Below are 18,864 nucleotides of genomic sequence, written 5' to 3' on the forward strand. Positions count from 1 at the left end.
CATCATCATCACCATCTCCGTTATGGGTACAGTATGTATAACGCCACTGACAGCATGTTTCGGGAATGACGGAATGACATTCTCGCCACGCATATAAAGGGATGGGAATGCCAGTCCAGTTGAGAGCATGGGCATGGAATATAAACAGTACGTTGTTCTATATGGTAGGTCTTACCCCTTCTTTTCTACAGCAATCCTTTGCTCACATCGTGAACATTTGCAGACTAACATAAGAAACACAGGTGGCTCAGGATCTAAAAACACTTCCTCGTCTCCACTGTCCTCCAGTCGTTTCTCCGCTGTTGTTTAATTGATGACGTATCATGTTTTTGGAGCCGATTCATTACAAACATCCCTATCGTTTCATCCAGAAGGCGTGGCGAACATCAGCGGATGGATGGTGGTTACCGTGGTATCCCTCTACAGGTGAAGGGGACAGGGTTTGGTTACTAAGCAACTGTCACTGATTGCAAAGACGCTGCTGGCGTTTGTGAAGCCTCACGAGTCACGACACAGACAGACAGGACGGATATGTATCGGTTTGTGCAGACGCCGCGGAGGTGTACAAACAAACTGGTCCGTTCTCTCTCTCTCTCTCGGTCAGAGAGAGCTGTGACTCTGTAACACCCCCTCTCACAGGTGGGAAATTATACATCACAGCTGTGCTTGAACGACACACACCCACACTCTCTGTTACCAACCCTGTGTCGGCATTTACACCTTCAAACCCTTCAAACCCAAACCAGATCCCAACGGAACCATAGAGCAACTTTGAAGCCGTAGTTCCATAAATGCCAGTGACATGTTAGTCCTGAAGTCTCTAAAGGTAAAGCACAGCCCATATAATTCATTATATGGTTACAGCCTGTTTTCAGCATGTGAGCTATAGCTTGTTCTCATCACCTTTTAATGGAACAGGACATCAGGTCAGCCTATGGGTGATGTGGAACCAGCTATAGTGCCCCTGTAGTCCCCTGGGGAGGCTGTCCGAGAGGGTGAAAGGAGGCACACACCAGAGTATATATACTATGACAGGCTATACAATATTGCCATCTCGTACTCACACATACAGGTCCCAATGAACAAGACAGAGAATGAAACACGGATGGTCTGCTAGAAATACGCTCCACGGAGGAGACAGATATGAGTTTGTACAGAGCGATTGACTGTGGGCGTTGGTGGTCGTAGGCTACTTCCCTTGGCAATGACAACACAATGAGACTAAGGCCTGGAAGGGTTCCCGGCTCTCTAGCCTGTTGTCATGCCACTGGGTTATGGGGACATTTCACTGTTACAGAACAGATAGTATAGTGTTCTAGGCTTTTGTTTCATGGTTTGATGGTTCATTGTTCTCAAGTATGACACTGGCACCTCCTGCTGAGAAGTACTTCTGTTTTCCTAGAATATAGTATTGTCCATAGGGTCACATAAAGTTGAAGCGCTGCTTATTCTCTACAGGCCTCAAATGAATGCAGAATGAGACGCAACACATGAGCCGTGTGTAATCATAAACTGTGAGGATTTTATGCTATGCATTTGCGTTTTGAACGATAGAAACAACAGACACTGGGTGTATTGTCTGGTTAGATAGAACTGAAATGAATACACCGGTTTGTGGTTTTCATGTTTTAGAGGGGATGCTTTGATGTCTCGAACAACAAGAGGCGCTGCCGGTACACACACATACACACACACACACACACACACACACCCGCGTGCACACACACACAAACCACATACAGTACACACACATGAATTGTGTCAAAATGATCAACAACGTTCGTCAGACGTTCCACCACTGTTTACACCCTTCAGAACATCAAGCAATCAATGTCATTTGTTTACCGACGACGTGGCAAAGCTGGAGGGGAGAGGTATGATGAATAATTGAACAGAAATTACACCTCACATGTGGCATTTGTATTTCAAGCTGTAGACATCAGCCATTTTGTAGATTTACAAGGTGTGTGTGTGTGTGTGTTTGTTTTGTTTGTTTGTACGTGCAAGAGTTTGTGGCGCAAGATGCTACATTATTCAATATTGTAAGTGCAATTCTGTCTGGCCTATTGGTCACTGTGGGGATGCAGGGTGTATAGCTATCTCTCAGTTAAACCCTCATCCTCCTTCATCTCTTCCCTCTCCCATCCTCTCCCTCTCTCTCATAGCTGAGCTGCACGCTGTTGCTATCGGTTAATCTCACTTAGCTGTCCGCTCGACCGTTCCTCCACGTCCCTCCCTCTCCCTCCCCCATCTCCCCACTCCTGAACGCTTCAGCTCGTCTGACTCGCATCCCCATCAGCTAGCCTCTCTGCCACGCCTCCAAGCAGCTGGGGAGGAGAGAGGGATGGAGGGAGGAACTGGAAGGTGGGAGAACAAAGAGATGAAAAGGGAGAGAAAGAGGAGAGGGAGGGAGGAAAGAGGGAGGGGGGCAGGGAAGAAAAGAGGGATGTGGAAGTTGGGATGGAGGGAGAGAGGTAGAGAGAGAGAGAAAGAGAGAGAGGGAGGGAGGAAGTAAGTGAAATAAGGTTGGAAGAGGGGAGGAAAGGCAGGGAAGCACTCTCAATCTCTCATCCTGTGCCTCCTCCATTTCCCTCCCTCTCTCTCTGTCAATGTGACACACTTTTTTATCCCCGTTAGGGAGCCATAGCGTCTGGATGTAACTTTGACGTGGGTGGGGGGGGGGGGGGGGGGGGGGGGAGAGAGAGAGAGACCCAAATGTGTGTGCATAAGAATATTGGCCTGTGTTGTTGTTTTTTTTGCTTGTTTACTATGCTTCCGCCGATGTATAGTAGACTGCAGGCTTCAGACAAACAAGGACTTTGAACTGTTCAAACAAGCAACTGAACAAACAAGAACCCAGAAGGGTTCATTTAAGTCCATTCTGCTACTGTTCTATATCCAATCTGTGACTGTTCAATAACCAAACTGGGGCTGTTTTATCCATTCTGTGTGACTGTTCTATATTATGAGACATTTTCTCTACCAAACTGAGAAGAATCCCATGAGGATTGCTGTGTTTTAAACAGTTCTCTTACTCGGTCTGTTCAATCGGCTGGTTTGGTTCACAAAAGCATAACCCGACACCGGCGACCTACCACTCCGCTCCGTCGACCACCACGGTTGCAGCTGGACGCTCCAGCGGCCAGGACGGGGTTGCCATGACGACTGTCCCTCCTATCTCTATGGCTCGCCTCGTCTGCCTGCTGCTGGAAGTTTTTTTCTCCCAGAGTGCTCCTTGTTTGTTTGGGAGATGGCGGATGGACTGAAACGTTGGCTCTAGACCACACTGTGGAAGGATGGATGGAAGGATAGAGGGACACTGGCTTGACAACGATCTCCCTGGAGGATTATGAATCACAGCAGAGCTTTTCTTTGGGTGAGACGAGGGCACTATGGGACCCTGAGGAGAGGCCTGAGCCTGTCATGGTGCCCAGTGAGGGACCCGGGGTCCCTGACACCAGAGCTCCTCAAAAGACCCTGTCTGTCTCTGTCATGGAGCTCCACGAGTGAGACCCCAGTCAAGGAGGTTACTTGCTGCCTCAGGAGGCCTTGTCAGTAGTCTCTCTATCGCCATCACCAGGGTGTCAGATGCGTCCAGCCCAAACCCCCATGTCCGACATATCGTAGCTCTCTCAGCATTACTCAGTAAACATTTTCCCTCAGTATCTTCTGCCACAAGGGATAAATATGTAAATTCCGCATATCCTCATAGGTAACACTGGTGCTGAGTAATGTGAAAGTATTTAGGAATTTCTCCTGTATTCAGCGTAAAGACAGTCTCCTATCACTAGGTTATTCAGAGAGCAGAGATCTTATCTGTCAAACCAGGAGGAGATTCACCATGTAGTGTTGAAGTTGGTTATTCAGAGAGCAGAGATCTTATCTGTCAAACCAGGAGGAGATTCACCATGTAGTGTTGAAGTGGGTTATTCAGAGAGCAGAGATCTTATCTGTCAAACCAGGAGGAGATTCACCATGTAGTGTTGAAGTGGGTTATTCAGAGAGCAGAGATCTTATCTGTCAAACGAGGAGGAGATTCACTATGTAGTGTTGAAGTGGGGTTGCACAGTAGGCAGTGACCTCAATGTTTATATGTTCAATAAAATTGATGTTAGTTTGTACCCTCCAGGACAATTGTTCATGTGTACTGTTGTTAAGTCTTTCTGTGTATAAGGATAGGTTCTGGCAGATATCATGTCGCTGTCCTCCTTCAAGAGTCTTTCAAAGGCTTTCAGCTTTCCCCCTGCAGCCACTAACTCCAGCACGAAGTCAAGTTGTGACAATTTGGACTTACAATGGCTCGTGGTGGGGCTGGTTTGAGATGGGGCTGGAATAAAGATCTTGGATTGGGATCAAACGTAGGGGAATCTCATAGCTGGAGGTTAAAGGGACAATTCAGGCAAAATCTATATTTGGGGTCAATTACCCTTTACCGTAAGATGTGTCGGAAGGCCCATAGTGGGAGAATCCACAATAATCCATTGTTGCCGTCTGCCACTGGTGAAGGATCTGTTCATGTTTTCTTCACCGTGAGAATTCCAGAATATTCCAATGCTCCATCAAGCCACGGGTGAGTTTATTCACAGCTGGTAATCAATCCGCATCTGAGTGCCAAGTGGAATACAATACAGTATAATACAACTTTATTGTCCATGTTACAGCAAACAGAAAGAGATGCGGCTGTGAGTCAACATAAGGAAATCGTTCCAGTTACGAGTGACAAAATTCCAGCGATTATTTCAGCAGTCTGAACGATAAAAATCCCTGCGAATTCCACCAGCTACCAGACTTAGTTTGACGTTTTTTTTTTAGGAAGTTTCAGCTTGAAATGCAGCTTTGCTAACATCGGTCATTAATTTTCACAATGCTAATTATGCTAGCTCCTGGCTGTGGCAGTTGTTCACAATGGATTGTTGTGGATTCTATCATTATAGAGCTGTAGACACATCTTAAGGTAAGGGTTATTCCACTCAAATATCAATTTTGCCTGAACTATCCATTCAACAGTTGTTTCCTTGATAGACATTATGTAATCTAGCCTGGGTGCCAGTCTGTTTCTGCTCTCTTGATAATTAGAAACAAGGAGCCAGGCTATATGTAATCAGTACAACTGGAACGGACAGAAAGAGTGAAGTAAGATAATGTGGACGAGGTACTATAAATCCATACGTCACTCAGCCGATCCTTGTGCTAGGGCACAGCTCTGGACACTCGGAATGGAGTAATGCTATAATACTGGAACATTTCGTTCTACTTTCTCCCCCTCCCCACACATACAACCACATACAACACACACACTTGTGCAAAAAGACACATGAAGGTATCCACACACGCATACTCCAGGGCTCTTCTAATTTTTTGTATTTGTAAGTTTATTTAACCTTTATTTAACTAGGCAAGTCAGGGTTAATCCGCAATTTAGGCTTAATCCTAATTGCTTACAGTGACCTTTGACCTATCGTTGTTAGCAGAGGCTGAGCAGTGATGTCACAGCTGGTCAATGGAAGTCTTGTTATGACTATAAGCTACTGTATACACTATGTATAGGAACTAAGTGGGGAGAACAAGTATTTGATACACTGCTGATTTTGCAGGTTTTCCTACTTACAAAGCATGTAGAGGTCTGTAATTTGTATCATAGGTACACATCAACTGTGAGAGACAGAATCTAAAAAAATCCAGAAAATCACATTGTATGATTTTTAAGTAATTCATTTGCATTTTATTGCATGACATAAGTATTTGATACATCAGTAAAGCAGAACTTAATATTTGGTACAGAAACCTTTGTTTGCAATTACAGAGATCATACGTTTCCTGTAGTTCTTGACCAGGTTTGCACACACTGCAGCAGGGATTTTGGCCCACTCCTCCATACAGACCTTCTCCAGATCCTTCAGGTTTCGGGACTGTCGCTGGGAAATACGGACTTTCAGCTCCCTCCAAAGATTTTCTATTGGGTTCAGGTCTGGAGACTGGCTAATCCTGGACCTTGAGATGCTTCTTACGGAGCCACTCCTTAGTTGCCCTGGCTGTGTGTTTCGGGTCGTTGTCATGCTGGAAGACCCAGCCAAGACCCATCTTCAATGCTCTTACTGAGGGAAGGAGGTTGTTGGGCAAGATCTCGCAATACATGGCCAAATCCATCCTCCCCTCAATACGGTGCAGTCGTCCTGTCCCCTTTGCAGAAAAGCATCCCCAAAGAATGATGTTTCCACCTCCATGCTTCACGGTTGGGATGGTGTTCTTGGGGTTGTACTCATCCTTCTTCATCCTCCAAACACGGCGAGTGGAGTTTAGACCAAAAAGCTCTATTTTTGTCTCATCAGACCACATGACCGTCTCCCATTCCTCCTCTGGATCATCCGCTGGCCTGAGCAGGGGGACCTTGCGTGCACTGCAGGATTTTAATCCATGACGTCTTAGTGTGTTACTAATGGTTTTCTTTGAGACTGTGGTCCCAGCTCTCTTCAGGTCATTGACCAGGTCCTGCCGTGTAGTCTGGGCTGATCCCTCACCTTCCTCATGATCATTGATGCCCCACGAGGTGAGATCTTGCATGGAGCCCCAGACCAAGGGTGATTGACCGTCATCTTGAACTTCTTCCATTTTCTAATAATTGCGCCAACAGTTGTTGCCTTCTCACCAAGCTGCTGTGGAGAGGTTGGAGTCTGTTTGATTGAGTGTGTGGACAGGTGTCTTTTATACAGGTAAGGATTTCGAACAGGTGCAGTTAATACAGGTAATGAGTTCGAGAACAGGAGGGCTTCTTAAAGAAAAACTAACAGGTCTGTGAGAGCCGGAATTCTTACTAGTTGGTAGGTGATCAAATACTTATGTCATGCAATAAAAATGCAAATGAATTACTTAAAAATCATACAATGTGATTTGGAGGAGAGAGTTATGAGGGAGTTGCTGTGTTGGTGCATTAGGCACGGAATTCGCCCGATGGTGCGTGTCGGGGATTTGATGGCACCTGGGTCAGCTCTCCATACTCGCCCTGAGGTGCGTGCTAGTCGGCTGGTGAAGATTGTGCCAGCCTCACGCACCAAGCCTCCTGTGCACCTCCCTAGCCTTGCACGTCCTGTGCCAGCTCAGCGCTACAGTGCGCCTAGCAGTGCTAACCGTGGCGGGCGTGGTACTGGTCAGGCACCGTGTTATGCGGTGGAACGCACGGTGTCCCCAGTACGCGTGCTTAGCCCGGTACGCTACATCTCAGCTCCTCACATCTGCCGGGCTAGGGTGAAGATCCAGCCAGGGCGGTTGGTGCCAGCCCTGCTCTCAAGATCTCCAGTACGCCTTCACGGTCCGGTCCATCCAGTGCCACCTCCACACACCAGCCCTCCGGTGGCAGCTCCCCGCACCAGGCTTCCTGTGCGTGTCCTCGGCCCAGTACCACCAGTGCCAGCACCACGCACAAGGCCTACAGTGCGCTTCGCCTGTCCAGCGCTGCCAGAGCCTTCCTCCTCTCCAGCGCTGCCGGAGTCTCCCGCCTGTTCAGCGCTGCCAGAGACTCCCGCCTGTCCAGTGCTGCCAGTCTGCAAGGAGCAGCCAGAGCTGCCAGTCTGCAAGGAGCAGCCAGAGCTGCCAGTCTGCAAGGAGCAGCCAGAGCTGCCAGTCTGCAAGGAGCAGCCAGTGCTGCCAGTCTGCAGGAGCCGCCAGAGCTGCCAGTCTGCAAGGAGCCGCCAGAGCTGCCAGTCTGCAAGGAGCCGCCAGAGCTGCCAGTCTGCAAGGAGCCGCCAGATCCGCCAGTCTGCCAGGATCCGCCAGTCTGCCAGGATCCGCCAGAGCTGCCAGTCTGCCAGGATCCGCCAGAGCCACCAGTCAGCCAGGATCCGACATTCAGCCAGGATCCGCCATTCAGCCAGGATCCGCCATTCAGCCAGGATCCAACATTCAGCCAGGATCCGCCAGTCAACCAGGATCTGCCAGAGCCGCCAGTCAGCCAGGATCTGCCAGAACCACCAGTCAGCCAGGATCTGCCAGTTCGATTAACCTGCCTGAACTTCCTCTCAGTCCCAAGCTACCCCTCAGTCCCGAGCTACCTCAGTCCCGAGCTGCCCCTCAGTCCCGAGCTGCCCATCAGTCCAGTGGGGCCCTTGGTGAGGGTTACTAGGCCATGGTCGGCGGCGAGGGTCGGCAATCTAATGACGCAATGCAGGCGGACTGAGACTTTGTTGGAGTGGGGTCCACGTCCCGCGCCGGAGCCGCCACCGTGGACATACGCCTTCCCGGACCCTCCCCTATGGGTTTAGGTGTGCGGCCGGGAGTCCGCACCTTGGGGGGGGGGGTTCTGTCACGCCCTGGTCTTAGTATTTTGTGTTTTCTTTATTATTTTGGTCAGGCCAGGGTGTGACATGGGTTAATTATGTGGTGTGTTTTGTCTTGGGGTTTTGTAGGTATTGGGATTGTGGTATAGTGGGGTTGTCTAGAAAAGTCTATGGTTGCCTGAAGTGGTTCTCAATCAGAGGCAGGTGTTTATCGTTGTCTCTGATTGGGAACCATATTTAGGCAGCCATATTCTTTGTGTGTGATTGTTCCTGTCTCTGTGTTTGTTTGCACCAGATAGGCTGTTTAGGTTTTTTCACGTTTATTGTTTTTGGATACTGTTTGTGTTTTCATCTGTATTAAAGATGTATACAAATAACCACGCTGCATTTTGATCCGCCTGTCTTTCACCGGAAGAATACCGTAACAACATAACTATAGGAAAAGGCTCTAGTGGAGCGGGTTGAGAGTTTCAAGTTCCTTGGTGTCCACATCACCAACAAACTATCATGGTCCTAACACACCAAGACAGTCATGAAGAGGGCACGACAACATCTTCTTCCCCTCTGGAGACTAAAAAGATTTGGCATGGGTCCCCAGTGCGTATGGCCCAGGACATCACTGGGTCCAAGCTTCCTGACATTCAGGACCTATATACTAGGCGGTGTCAGAGGAAATCTCCCAAAATTGTCAGACTCCAGTCACCCAAGTCATAGACTGTTTTCTCTGCGACCAAAAGGCTCCTTAACAGCTTCTAAAACCTGCTGAACAATTAACCAAATGGCCACCGGATTATTTACATTGACCCCCCCATTTGTTTTTACACTGCTGCTACTCGCTGTTTATTATCTATGCATAGTCACTTCACCCCTACCTCCATGTACAAATTACCTCGACTAACCTGTACCCTGCACATTGACTCGGTACCGGTACCCCTTATACATAGCTTTGTTATTGTTATTTTATTGTGTTACTTTTTATTATTTTATATTGTAGTTTATTTGGTAAATATTTAATTAACTCTTTATTGAACTGCACTATTGGTTAAGGGCTTGTAAGTAAGCATTTCACGGTAAGGTCTACACACGTTGTATTCGACGCAGGTGACAAATAAAGTTTGATTTGATAAACTTTGATTTAAATCATATCAGTATTGGAGTATGTGGAATATGAAAATAATAGCATTTTGGGAATGTTTTCTGTGGCTTATTATTAGAGCTGTAAATGTCTATCCCTACTTTATGCCCTAATTTTCCCTGACCACGTGACCGGACCAGGAAAAAAACTATTTTTAATTTCCTGGTATATAAATGGTCATGTACACTATAACTGGTAACTGAGCACAAATTATATTTCAGAATTGAGGGCTTGTGAAATTGACCAATCACGTTCCGTTGCCGTACTGTTCCGTATGTGTGGTTCTTTTGAGTTCATTAAGGCTGGCAACGTTTTGTTTGTTCCAAGTGTTCCAAATGTTTCCCCTTTTCATATTGTATATTCAGCCGGGGGAAAATGTTGTTCTTCTTGACCTAAATCCCCTTTGGTAATTATTGTTTTCATTTTCAACCAGCTTGTTTTTGTTTTGTCCACGGCATGCAGACAGCATGGCATTATGCCCACCGCTGGTTTCTAACACTGGAATGAGTCAATCTAGATGTCTCTGTGAAGTCGGACAGTGTAAGATTTCACCCCACTTACATCCTACTTAGTCGTAAGGAAGCTATGTTATGTGGTCATGCAATTTGAAAATGAATGTTTGATATTTTTAAACTATTTTACTGCCACTTTCATTGTCTGTATTTGTATCCGATGAGAAGGTCTGGTTACACAGGCACCCTAATTCTGATCTTTTTCCGCTAATTGGTCTTTTGCTCAATCACGTCAGATCTTTTTCAGAGCTGATTTAATTGGTCAAAAGACCAATTAGTGGAGAAAAAAAAGATCAGAATCAGGTTGCCTGTGTCGACGCAGCCTTAGTGCAAGGCAGGAACATAACCTGTTCACCCTGGGGGTCTCCAATAACCAGGTTTAAAGCACAACTGATTTGTACCACTTTCCAGGAAAAAACTGCTTGCCTTGTCCCAGGTGTAAGGGCTTAAAGAGAGCACCGGTAGCACCGTCTAACATGTAATCCACTGGGGGAGCGAGAGGCAACTACATGCTGTGTCTGCTTAAAGCAAAGGGGATGGAGTCACAGCAGCATACACTTACGAGAAGACTTTATATTCTTCTACTACCTGTAATTTTCCTTCGAAGAGAGAAAGAGCGAGAAGATCCCAGGCTTTGATGTTTTAATTAGTCATTGGGCTATCGGGGCTATACCATAATGACTCGCAGTCTCGCAGTCCCTCCCTCTAGCAGGGCTTTACTTTCCCTGCCAACGTGGGTTGACAGCTGTGAATAAATACTTGATGGAGGATCGTTGTGCTGGCATTGTGATGGGCTAGGGAGGAAGAGAATCTTGGAGTTTAATCACTGTTTATGTTTTGGTCCTCTCGCTGTCAACAGTTTTTTTTGCAAAGCTATCTTGTCTTTTTTATTTTTATTTTGTATGTTTTCAAATCCCCATGCCAAAACTCTGTCTAAAAAGACAAGATGAGGGTTGTGTATGCCGTTTGCTCTGGGCTATAGCACAACGTACTTGAACATATTTGATTAGTTACCCAGGCATTCTCTCAGGGATTGGGGTTTAGCAATACAGGGAACAACATTAGACAACGGGTCCCAATCCAATGCATGGTAAATAAGCGTGTCCTCCCCTGAGCTTCTCTCTGGATAATGAATAAGGACTTTTAGTGGATGGGGTGTCTAGGATGCCGTATCAAATGTATTTTTAACCTTTTCGTTTTGTGCCTTTAGGAAATTCATATCGACAGCTATTTATATTTCAGCCATGTTCAAATATTTAGTATGGAGCGTTATTGGTGCCACGAAAGACCCCTGTTATATTCAGCTGTTGTATCTAAATGAACAGATTGAGGTTTGCTATAATCATACCGCAACATATAGAGCCTTTTATTGTATTGATACAGGGAAAGACCTGCGAGAGGAACTATAATTAACACACACATTCAATATTAGATGGTTCCTATATCTGTCTGGTCAGCCACTCTGTTTTTCTATCTCTCTTTCCATCTGTCCCTCACTATCTCTTTCTCTCTCCATCTCTCTCTCTCTCTCTCCCTCTCTCTCTCTACCCCTCTCCTTCTCTCTCTGGGAATCTAAATACATTTCTTCAGCCTCCGCTACTTCGGCCACAAAAGAGAAGTCCTGAATATGCATTATGATGTCAGGGGACATTAGTGTTAGTGTGTACATTAATGGCCTGGGTTACCTCTGCTGCACATTTCACTAAAGTCTGTATTTTCTCTGTGTGCCTCTTTTCTCTCTCTCTCTCTCTCTCTCTCTCTCTCTCTCTCTCTCTCTCTCTCTCGCTCTCTCTCTCTCTCTCTCTCCTTTTAGTCTGGTGGCGTCTTTAGAGCCAGAGAGTCCTCGGGGGAGAGCAGTGCATCCTCCGTCACCCTCCGACTTCTTGGACAAACTCATGGGGAGAACCTCCGGCTACGATGCCAGAATTAGACCCAACTTTAAAGGTACAGTATGGGCCTACAGTTTGTTTCTGGCCAAAAGTAGAACTGGCAGTTACAAGTTAAATTCAGGCCAAACATTAAATGTAACTTTCCTCTCTACCCAATGAGCAAGTCGGTTCATCCTCGGTTCATCGACTGATGGGACGTATTTTCATGAATATCCACAATACTTTCCAGAATAAAGTTCCCATATCACCCCCAAAATCCTTTCATTATGTACTGTCTTACAAGTAACATCCAACATCACAACGTCAGGTGGCCGTTAGCTGCTGACTGAGGCCGCAGTGAACAGCTCCTAAAATGGAGTCAGAACAGACGGTGTTTACTCTCCCGTTTAGCCAAGAGATCCCCTCGGTTCTACTGTTTACCATACTGCTGGCCAGGCCCAGGGACCGACTGCCTCCAGCCCTGGCCCTGTCCCTCATGGCAGAGGCCTGGCATTGGAATGGGAGTTAACAGAATGGTCTGTCTGGAAGTAAAAGACACGTTCTGTTTCTGTTTGTCACTTTTTAGCTTGGCAAACACAGGGATACGAGTCAGATTGGAGTTGTCGTGACTACCCAAAAAGATGTAGGAGTAGAAGGCCGTCCACGAAAGCTTGCCATCACACTCTGTTCTGAGTTGTCCTGATTGACATCATGTAGGCCATGTTCAATACAATGAGTAAAGAAAGTGTCCATGATAGGATGCTTGTGATAAGGCCATGGTCTAGAGAAGGGTTTGTTAGCCAATCAAATTGGAATTCAGCTGAAAAATAGGACCATCCACAGGGTATGTGATCTATCAGTTGTGGTTGCCACATGTGGCCACATCCATCCACACATTTGAGCAGGAAGGGGAAATGGGATGGAGTGGTCAGTGGAGTGTTCAGTTGGACCGGCAGAGAGAAAACACACACACACACACACACACACACACACACACACACACACACACACACACACACACACAGCAAAGTGAAAAACCCACACTCTCCCTTATCTCTCCTTTTGTCATCATTGTCGATGACAGAGTCACAGAACGCAGAAAGCCACGGGAATACGGATCGCCCGGCTCTGCTTGACAACTAGACTCCTAGGAAAAAACATACCTGTCATGTATGATTTTACATGCACTAACCACTTACTGACATCACTGTACATGCTGCTCCAAGGGTATTGCTGTTTCTATTGTAGTGTAGAAAGCATGGTCACAGTTTCTATGCTGGTCACGTACAGTCATGCAACAGTGAAATTACTTTGTCCTTAAGACATGCCAATCATCTTGAATGGAAAAATGTGAAATTATGAAATGGAAATGACTGCTAATGTCGTAAAAGCACATCATGTTGTCAGATGTCAATGATAACAGATGTAGGATCTTAATTTTAGTCCGGAAATAATCCTGCAGCAACAGGAAATGTGAATTATTATGTGGATTTAAAATTCATGGACATTTTTGTAGGGGTTTAGACATTTTTCTTAAGGGAAAATCAAGTCTGACATTTTGGTAACACTTCACTTGACACCCAGCGTCATAACATGTTGTCACATGGTCATAACCAAATGATAATATGTCATAACAGCTGACATGACTTGTCATAACACTGTCATGACACATACTGTATATTTAGACCTGTTGTGACATGTATTGCATTGTATGTCTGGTTAAGACACCTACACGATGTGTCAAAACCCACAAAACCTACAACACAAGGCAAAAACATTCCATTACACCATAGTTTGTTATATAACATTTTCTGAAATGTAATATTGAATTATCATTGTAATTGCGTAAAAATTGATGTCGGACATGCGCCTACCACAATGCTCTGTTGCTGATGAGTGGGATAAATGCAGGAGCAGGACAAGACACCCTCCTTTTGACCGATGACTTTTCGCAGTCCAAGTAAAGTGACACAGGAGAAAGTTATTCAAAATATGATGGGAAAAAAAACATGACTGAAAAAAATGAATTACAACAGCAACAAAGGACTTAAGAAACAAACTTCTTGGCAGAGACAGAACACATTTGAAGAACTACAGGTTTTACATTTCCTGCATTGTGGGAAAGTTTTCCTGCAACAGCTGATCAAATTAAGATCCCACATCTGTAGGTTAGCATGTATTTTGTTTTGAGGGGAAAAACAGATCATTTATCAAGAATGGGAAGTAGATTAAGATATATGAATGCCTCCAGGGCTACAAGGCTGTGCAGGATCTATTCTATTACATCATGTATAAGGCCATCGTGGCATGGGTTGATGGAACCACAGTTTTAAATATTCATGGAGGTGTTTAAGTGAAGAGCCATGTTTCTCAAAGACATTGAATAATCCCTGTATATGTGTTTCTATGCTTACATGTTTTAAACTACTTTGAAGCTATATCATATTTCCTAATGCTATTTTCCTCTGTCTAGGTCCTCCTGTGAACGTATCATGCAACATATTCATCAACAGCTTTGGCTCCATAGCTGAGACTACAATGGTACGTATATATTCATGCATTCATATAAATACATTTACTGCCTTCATTCCAGTCAATGTCAAACACATATATTTGAAAGCCAATGAATTCCAAAGGGTAGCATTGCCAAACGATGACAAACTACGTGAGTGGGGGTAGTGTGTGTTTCGCGTGCCAGCAGGTTACCAGCTCACTTTGTCTCTCTCTCACACACACACACACACACACACACACACACACACACACACACACACACACACACACACTGATAATGTGGACGAGGAAACATCATAACGCAGCGTGTTTCCCGGGCCAAGCATCTCTCAGACCTCTTCTCCACTCTCTCCTGGGGAGAATCTCTTACGTAAGAATCCATTTCCCTTCTCTTCCTCTCCCACTGAACGGATGAATTAAACAAGCACCATTAAGCTATTAGTGAGGGTACTTTACTGAAACAATAAACATCCCCCTGAATAAGATATCATTTTATAAGAGGGTATTTGAATGAGATCATGATCGTGCCTGATGGAAAGGTTGTTCCTTAAAGAGGAAGGTGTTATTTTAACATGCGTCTGTGACCTGGATCAGAGATGAAGTTGATGGGTTTGGATGGGGAATGGAGTTAAAGGACTAGACAACGGATCCCCTGGAGCAAGGCTTTGAATGACTACTGAAAGGCACAGACACAATGGCATAGGCACGCATGCACACACTCTCACACACACACCACACACAGTATATGTGAAGAGGGGACATCTGCGTCAGTCTGCCAGCGTTAACTTTGCAGTGACGCGTCCACTTGTCACTCTCTCACTCACTCACTCACTCACTCACTCACTCACTCACACATACTCACACACACAAAACCCTGTCGTCTGCCTCCCCGTCCCGATCTGAATAAGTCATAGCCTCAGGGAGCTGACACACAGGCTTACAAGTCATTACCAGTGATGAGACAAGCAGGATACACACACACCACTGCGAGGCTTCCTGCTTTATAGATACCCAAACAGCAGGCACCTCACAAATCATTCAGCAATTTCAGAACTACCTTAGGAACCACAGACCCAGTGGTGGTTGTAGAATCTCTCTATCTTTCCCTCTAGATGAAATAATCAATACACCCAAATGGAATGTGGTCAGTGAAGCTGGACTTGAAGATGATTTAAAATACAAATTGGCTTGAAGTGGTTCTTGGGCTCTGGGACGTTTCTTATGAGTCGATGTAGATGGAAATGTTTTTACTACGACCCATAAAGGATTAGAATTGTCTCACTGGCTTTGACTCTGTTTTGCAAGTCTATAATGAGAAGTGGCATGCATATGAGTGATTTAGTTTTTATAATGTGGTGTTTGTATGAGTACCCCTTCGTGGGGTGTCCAAAGGTGCCAAATGATGATGAAGTCATCTGAAGCTAGGTGAGAAAACAGAAGTGAACACAAATCCTTCCATTTCTTAGCATTAGGCATCATTTGGGATTAATGGAGTGATGTGATAAGTCTGATGGTGAACGAGGACGATGTGGAGGTCTCCAATATATTTGAAGAGGGATAGCATGGAACTGCAAGATATGGAAAGAGTGAGAAAATGGAGGGACTTCAGAGTCCAGTGTGGCTGTGGGGGAAGAGGGGATATGCAATGAAGGACAGAGGGGCCATGCTGGAGAGAAAGGAAAACAATTGAGAGAGAAAAAGACAGGAGAGGGGGATCATTCTCCTCCGTATGTCACCGCTGGTTTAGAGAGGCTCAGGGGCAGCAGCAGCCCTACTCCCACCATCACCATCTGTCCTCCTCCACACACAGGGAGATTATGTAACATTGGTCGGAGGAGGGAGGGAGGGAGGGAGGGAGGGAGGGAGGGAGGGAGAGAGAGAGAGAGAGAGAGAGAGAGAGAGAGAGAGAGAGAGAGAGAGAGAGAGAGAGAGAGAGAGAGAGAATTTACTGAAGAGCACTAAGGCCTGACCCGCAAGGTGTTGCTCATGGCCCATCACAGGGAAAAGGTTTCATTCAGAGACAGACCGAGAGTGGGTGGGTTAAGTCTGTTTGAGCTACAGGGAGAGAGTGGATTGGAGAATTCTGTTAGAGACTTACAAGGGAGACATACAAAGATTTGATACATTCCTTTCTGGGTCTGATATGATTAGATTTGAAAAGGACTCTGACTCTGTGTGGCTCTGATTCCTTTCCAGCAAGCAGCAGACCAGACGACAAGCCTTTCTGACTGTGACATAACTTCTGAAAGCACAGTGCTGCTTTGACATGGGGATTGAACTGCTGTCAGTGATGGATGGAAACATTGTGTCATAGAGTACAAAGGGGGAGGCTACACACTGCCACGTCTTATTTACTATGGCGTGTGTGTGTGGTGTGTGTCCATCCTCCCCCTCTCATCTCAACCAACGAGGGTTGGTTTGACAGATCAGATCTGAGATTAAAGCTCAGTGGTCAATCCTATAGTACCAAGCTATAGTGACCACATTAAAGATGGTGGCTGTGTTCATGTTGGACCACTGCATCATTCTAGGTAACATAATTCAAAAAATACCCATCAAAAGCCATCAGTTCAAGCTAGAGATATCAGTTTCTTTGCATGGGCTGCGTCTCAATCCTCCGCATCCACTTATGTCGGCCTTCCGCATCTGTGTCCATGTGGCACTGGAGGAGACAAGCCCTCTTGCCGCGCCTTTCCTGTTGGGAGGCTAATGGAGCCCAGCTGAGGGTAATGAGTCAATCAAGTGTGTGATTGGCTGGACAATCAGCCCCAACTGTTTATTAGGCTGCTGCTGTTGTGCCCATTTGAGGAGGGGGTGAGGGAGACAGCAGACAGCAGACAGCAGACAGCAGACAGCAGACAGCAGACAGCAGACAGCAGACAGCAGACAGCAGACAGCAGACATGTTTGTAAGCATTGCTGTTGGTCAATTATGGAATAAAACCTAGTTTTACTCTGCCTCACTGAGCCTCTACCCAGACTTTGTCACAGTCCAAAAAAAACATCAATATTTCCTGAGCTGTCTTATCTTCTAGATATACTGTAGGACAGTCACCCCGAAACCCATTTCTGAATGTGTTACTCAATGTGTTTCTGTGGGCTATAGTAATAAAGGAAATAGTAGAACCCCCCTCCAAAGGCTTAGACCTTTAGAGGTTATTAGGAGCATTTACCATGCAGCAACCACATGGACAAAACACACACTGAGTGTACAAACATTAAGGACACCTACTCTTTCCATCAAGTAGACTGACCAGGTGAATACAGATTAAAGCTATTGATCCCTTATTGATGTCACTTGTTAAATCCACCAATCAGTATAGAGGAAGGGGAGGAGACAGGTTAAAGAAGGATAAAAAAAAAACTTGAGACATGGATTGTGTATGTGTGCCATTCAGAGGGTGAATGGGCAAGACAAAATATTTAAATGTCTTTGAACAGGGTATGGTAGTAGGTGCCAGACGTAGCGGTTTGAGTGTGTCAGGAATTTCAACGCTGCTGGGTTTTTTCACACTCAACAGTTTCCCGTTTGTATCAAGAATGGTCCACCACCCAAAGGCCATCCAGCCAACTTGACACAACTGTGGGAAGCATTGGAGTCAACATGGGCCAGCATCCCTGTGGAACGCTTTTGACACCTTGTAGAGTCAATGCCTCAACGTATTGAGGCTGTTCTGAGGGCAAAACCCAATTATAGGAAGCCATTCCTAATGTTTTGTACACTCAGTGTATATGATGTCATGCTACATAAGTCGAGGCTTGCATCATCAGTTGAGTTCTGGAATCGACCACTTCTAGCAACATGTGCCCTAGCTTACAACCATTAAAGTATGGTTGGCTTGTTTGTTATGATAGGGCACACGTTTTTCCTGACTGTGTGACCTGACCTGGAAAAACTCCTGGCCTTAGTTAGGATTGATTTGCTCTTTGACTTCTTTCCTTAAGTTAAGTGTTGTTGAACTGCTGACCTGAATTAATCTGTGAGTGCTGTGCCTTCCAGTCAGTCATCAAAGTCAGTGATGCAGTGACATAGGAGGCTTCCCAGGAGAGAGTTCCACTGTGTCTGGTGGTTCCACTGTGTCCGGTGGTTCTTCCTGCTTATACCACAGATTACCCGTGCTCCACTAAACCCGTATGTGCTGCTGTGACCACAGCCATGAGCCGTGGTCCTCACTGGGACACATACATGGGAAGGCGCTCACAACGATAGCAGAGGTATGTAGGGAGTTGTGGTTGAGGGGGTATTGGGTACCATGTTGAGATCTAAGTGTGTGTGTCCTCTGAGATCTGCCTGACCTGTGAGTAACATTTAAGGCTGTGGATTATGTAAGCAACATTCTTGACAGGAGGATGACTAATTATCTAGAGTGGTTGACTGTTTTTTCCTTCTAGTTTTGCCCTTGTTTATTAAAGCGGCGGGAGTGGTATGGTACATGGTCACCTGGTAGACTAGAGTGACATGGTCACATGGTAGACTAGAGTCACGTGGTAGACTAGAGCCATAGAGTGACGTGGTAGACTAGAGTCACGTGGTAGACTAGAGTCACAGAGTCATGTGGTAGACTA

At 45.7% G+C, this 18,864-nt stretch overlaps 1 protein-coding gene across 1 annotated transcript in view; it reads left to right on the plus strand.

Moving 5' to 3' along the window:
- Window positions 1–18,864, plus strand: part of LOC139418996 (glycine receptor subunit alpha-3-like) — a 102,494-nt gene that overhangs the window by 35,754 nt on the left and 47,876 nt on the right. Inside the window, exons 2-3 of the mRNA XM_071168802.1 lie at window positions 11,731–11,861; window positions 14,259–14,326. Coding sequence (XP_071024903.1) covers window positions 11,731–11,861; window positions 14,259–14,326 — 199 coding nt within the window. The remainder of the gene's footprint in view (window positions 1–11,730; window positions 11,862–14,258; window positions 14,327–18,864) is intronic.

The sequence above is a fragment of the Oncorhynchus clarkii genome, chromosome 10 (assembly GCF_045791955.1).
Source record: "Oncorhynchus clarkii lewisi isolate Uvic-CL-2024 chromosome 10, UVic_Ocla_1.0, whole genome shotgun sequence".
In the NCBI taxonomy this organism is placed as follows: domain Eukaryota; kingdom Metazoa; phylum Chordata; class Actinopteri; order Salmoniformes; family Salmonidae; genus Oncorhynchus; species Oncorhynchus clarkii.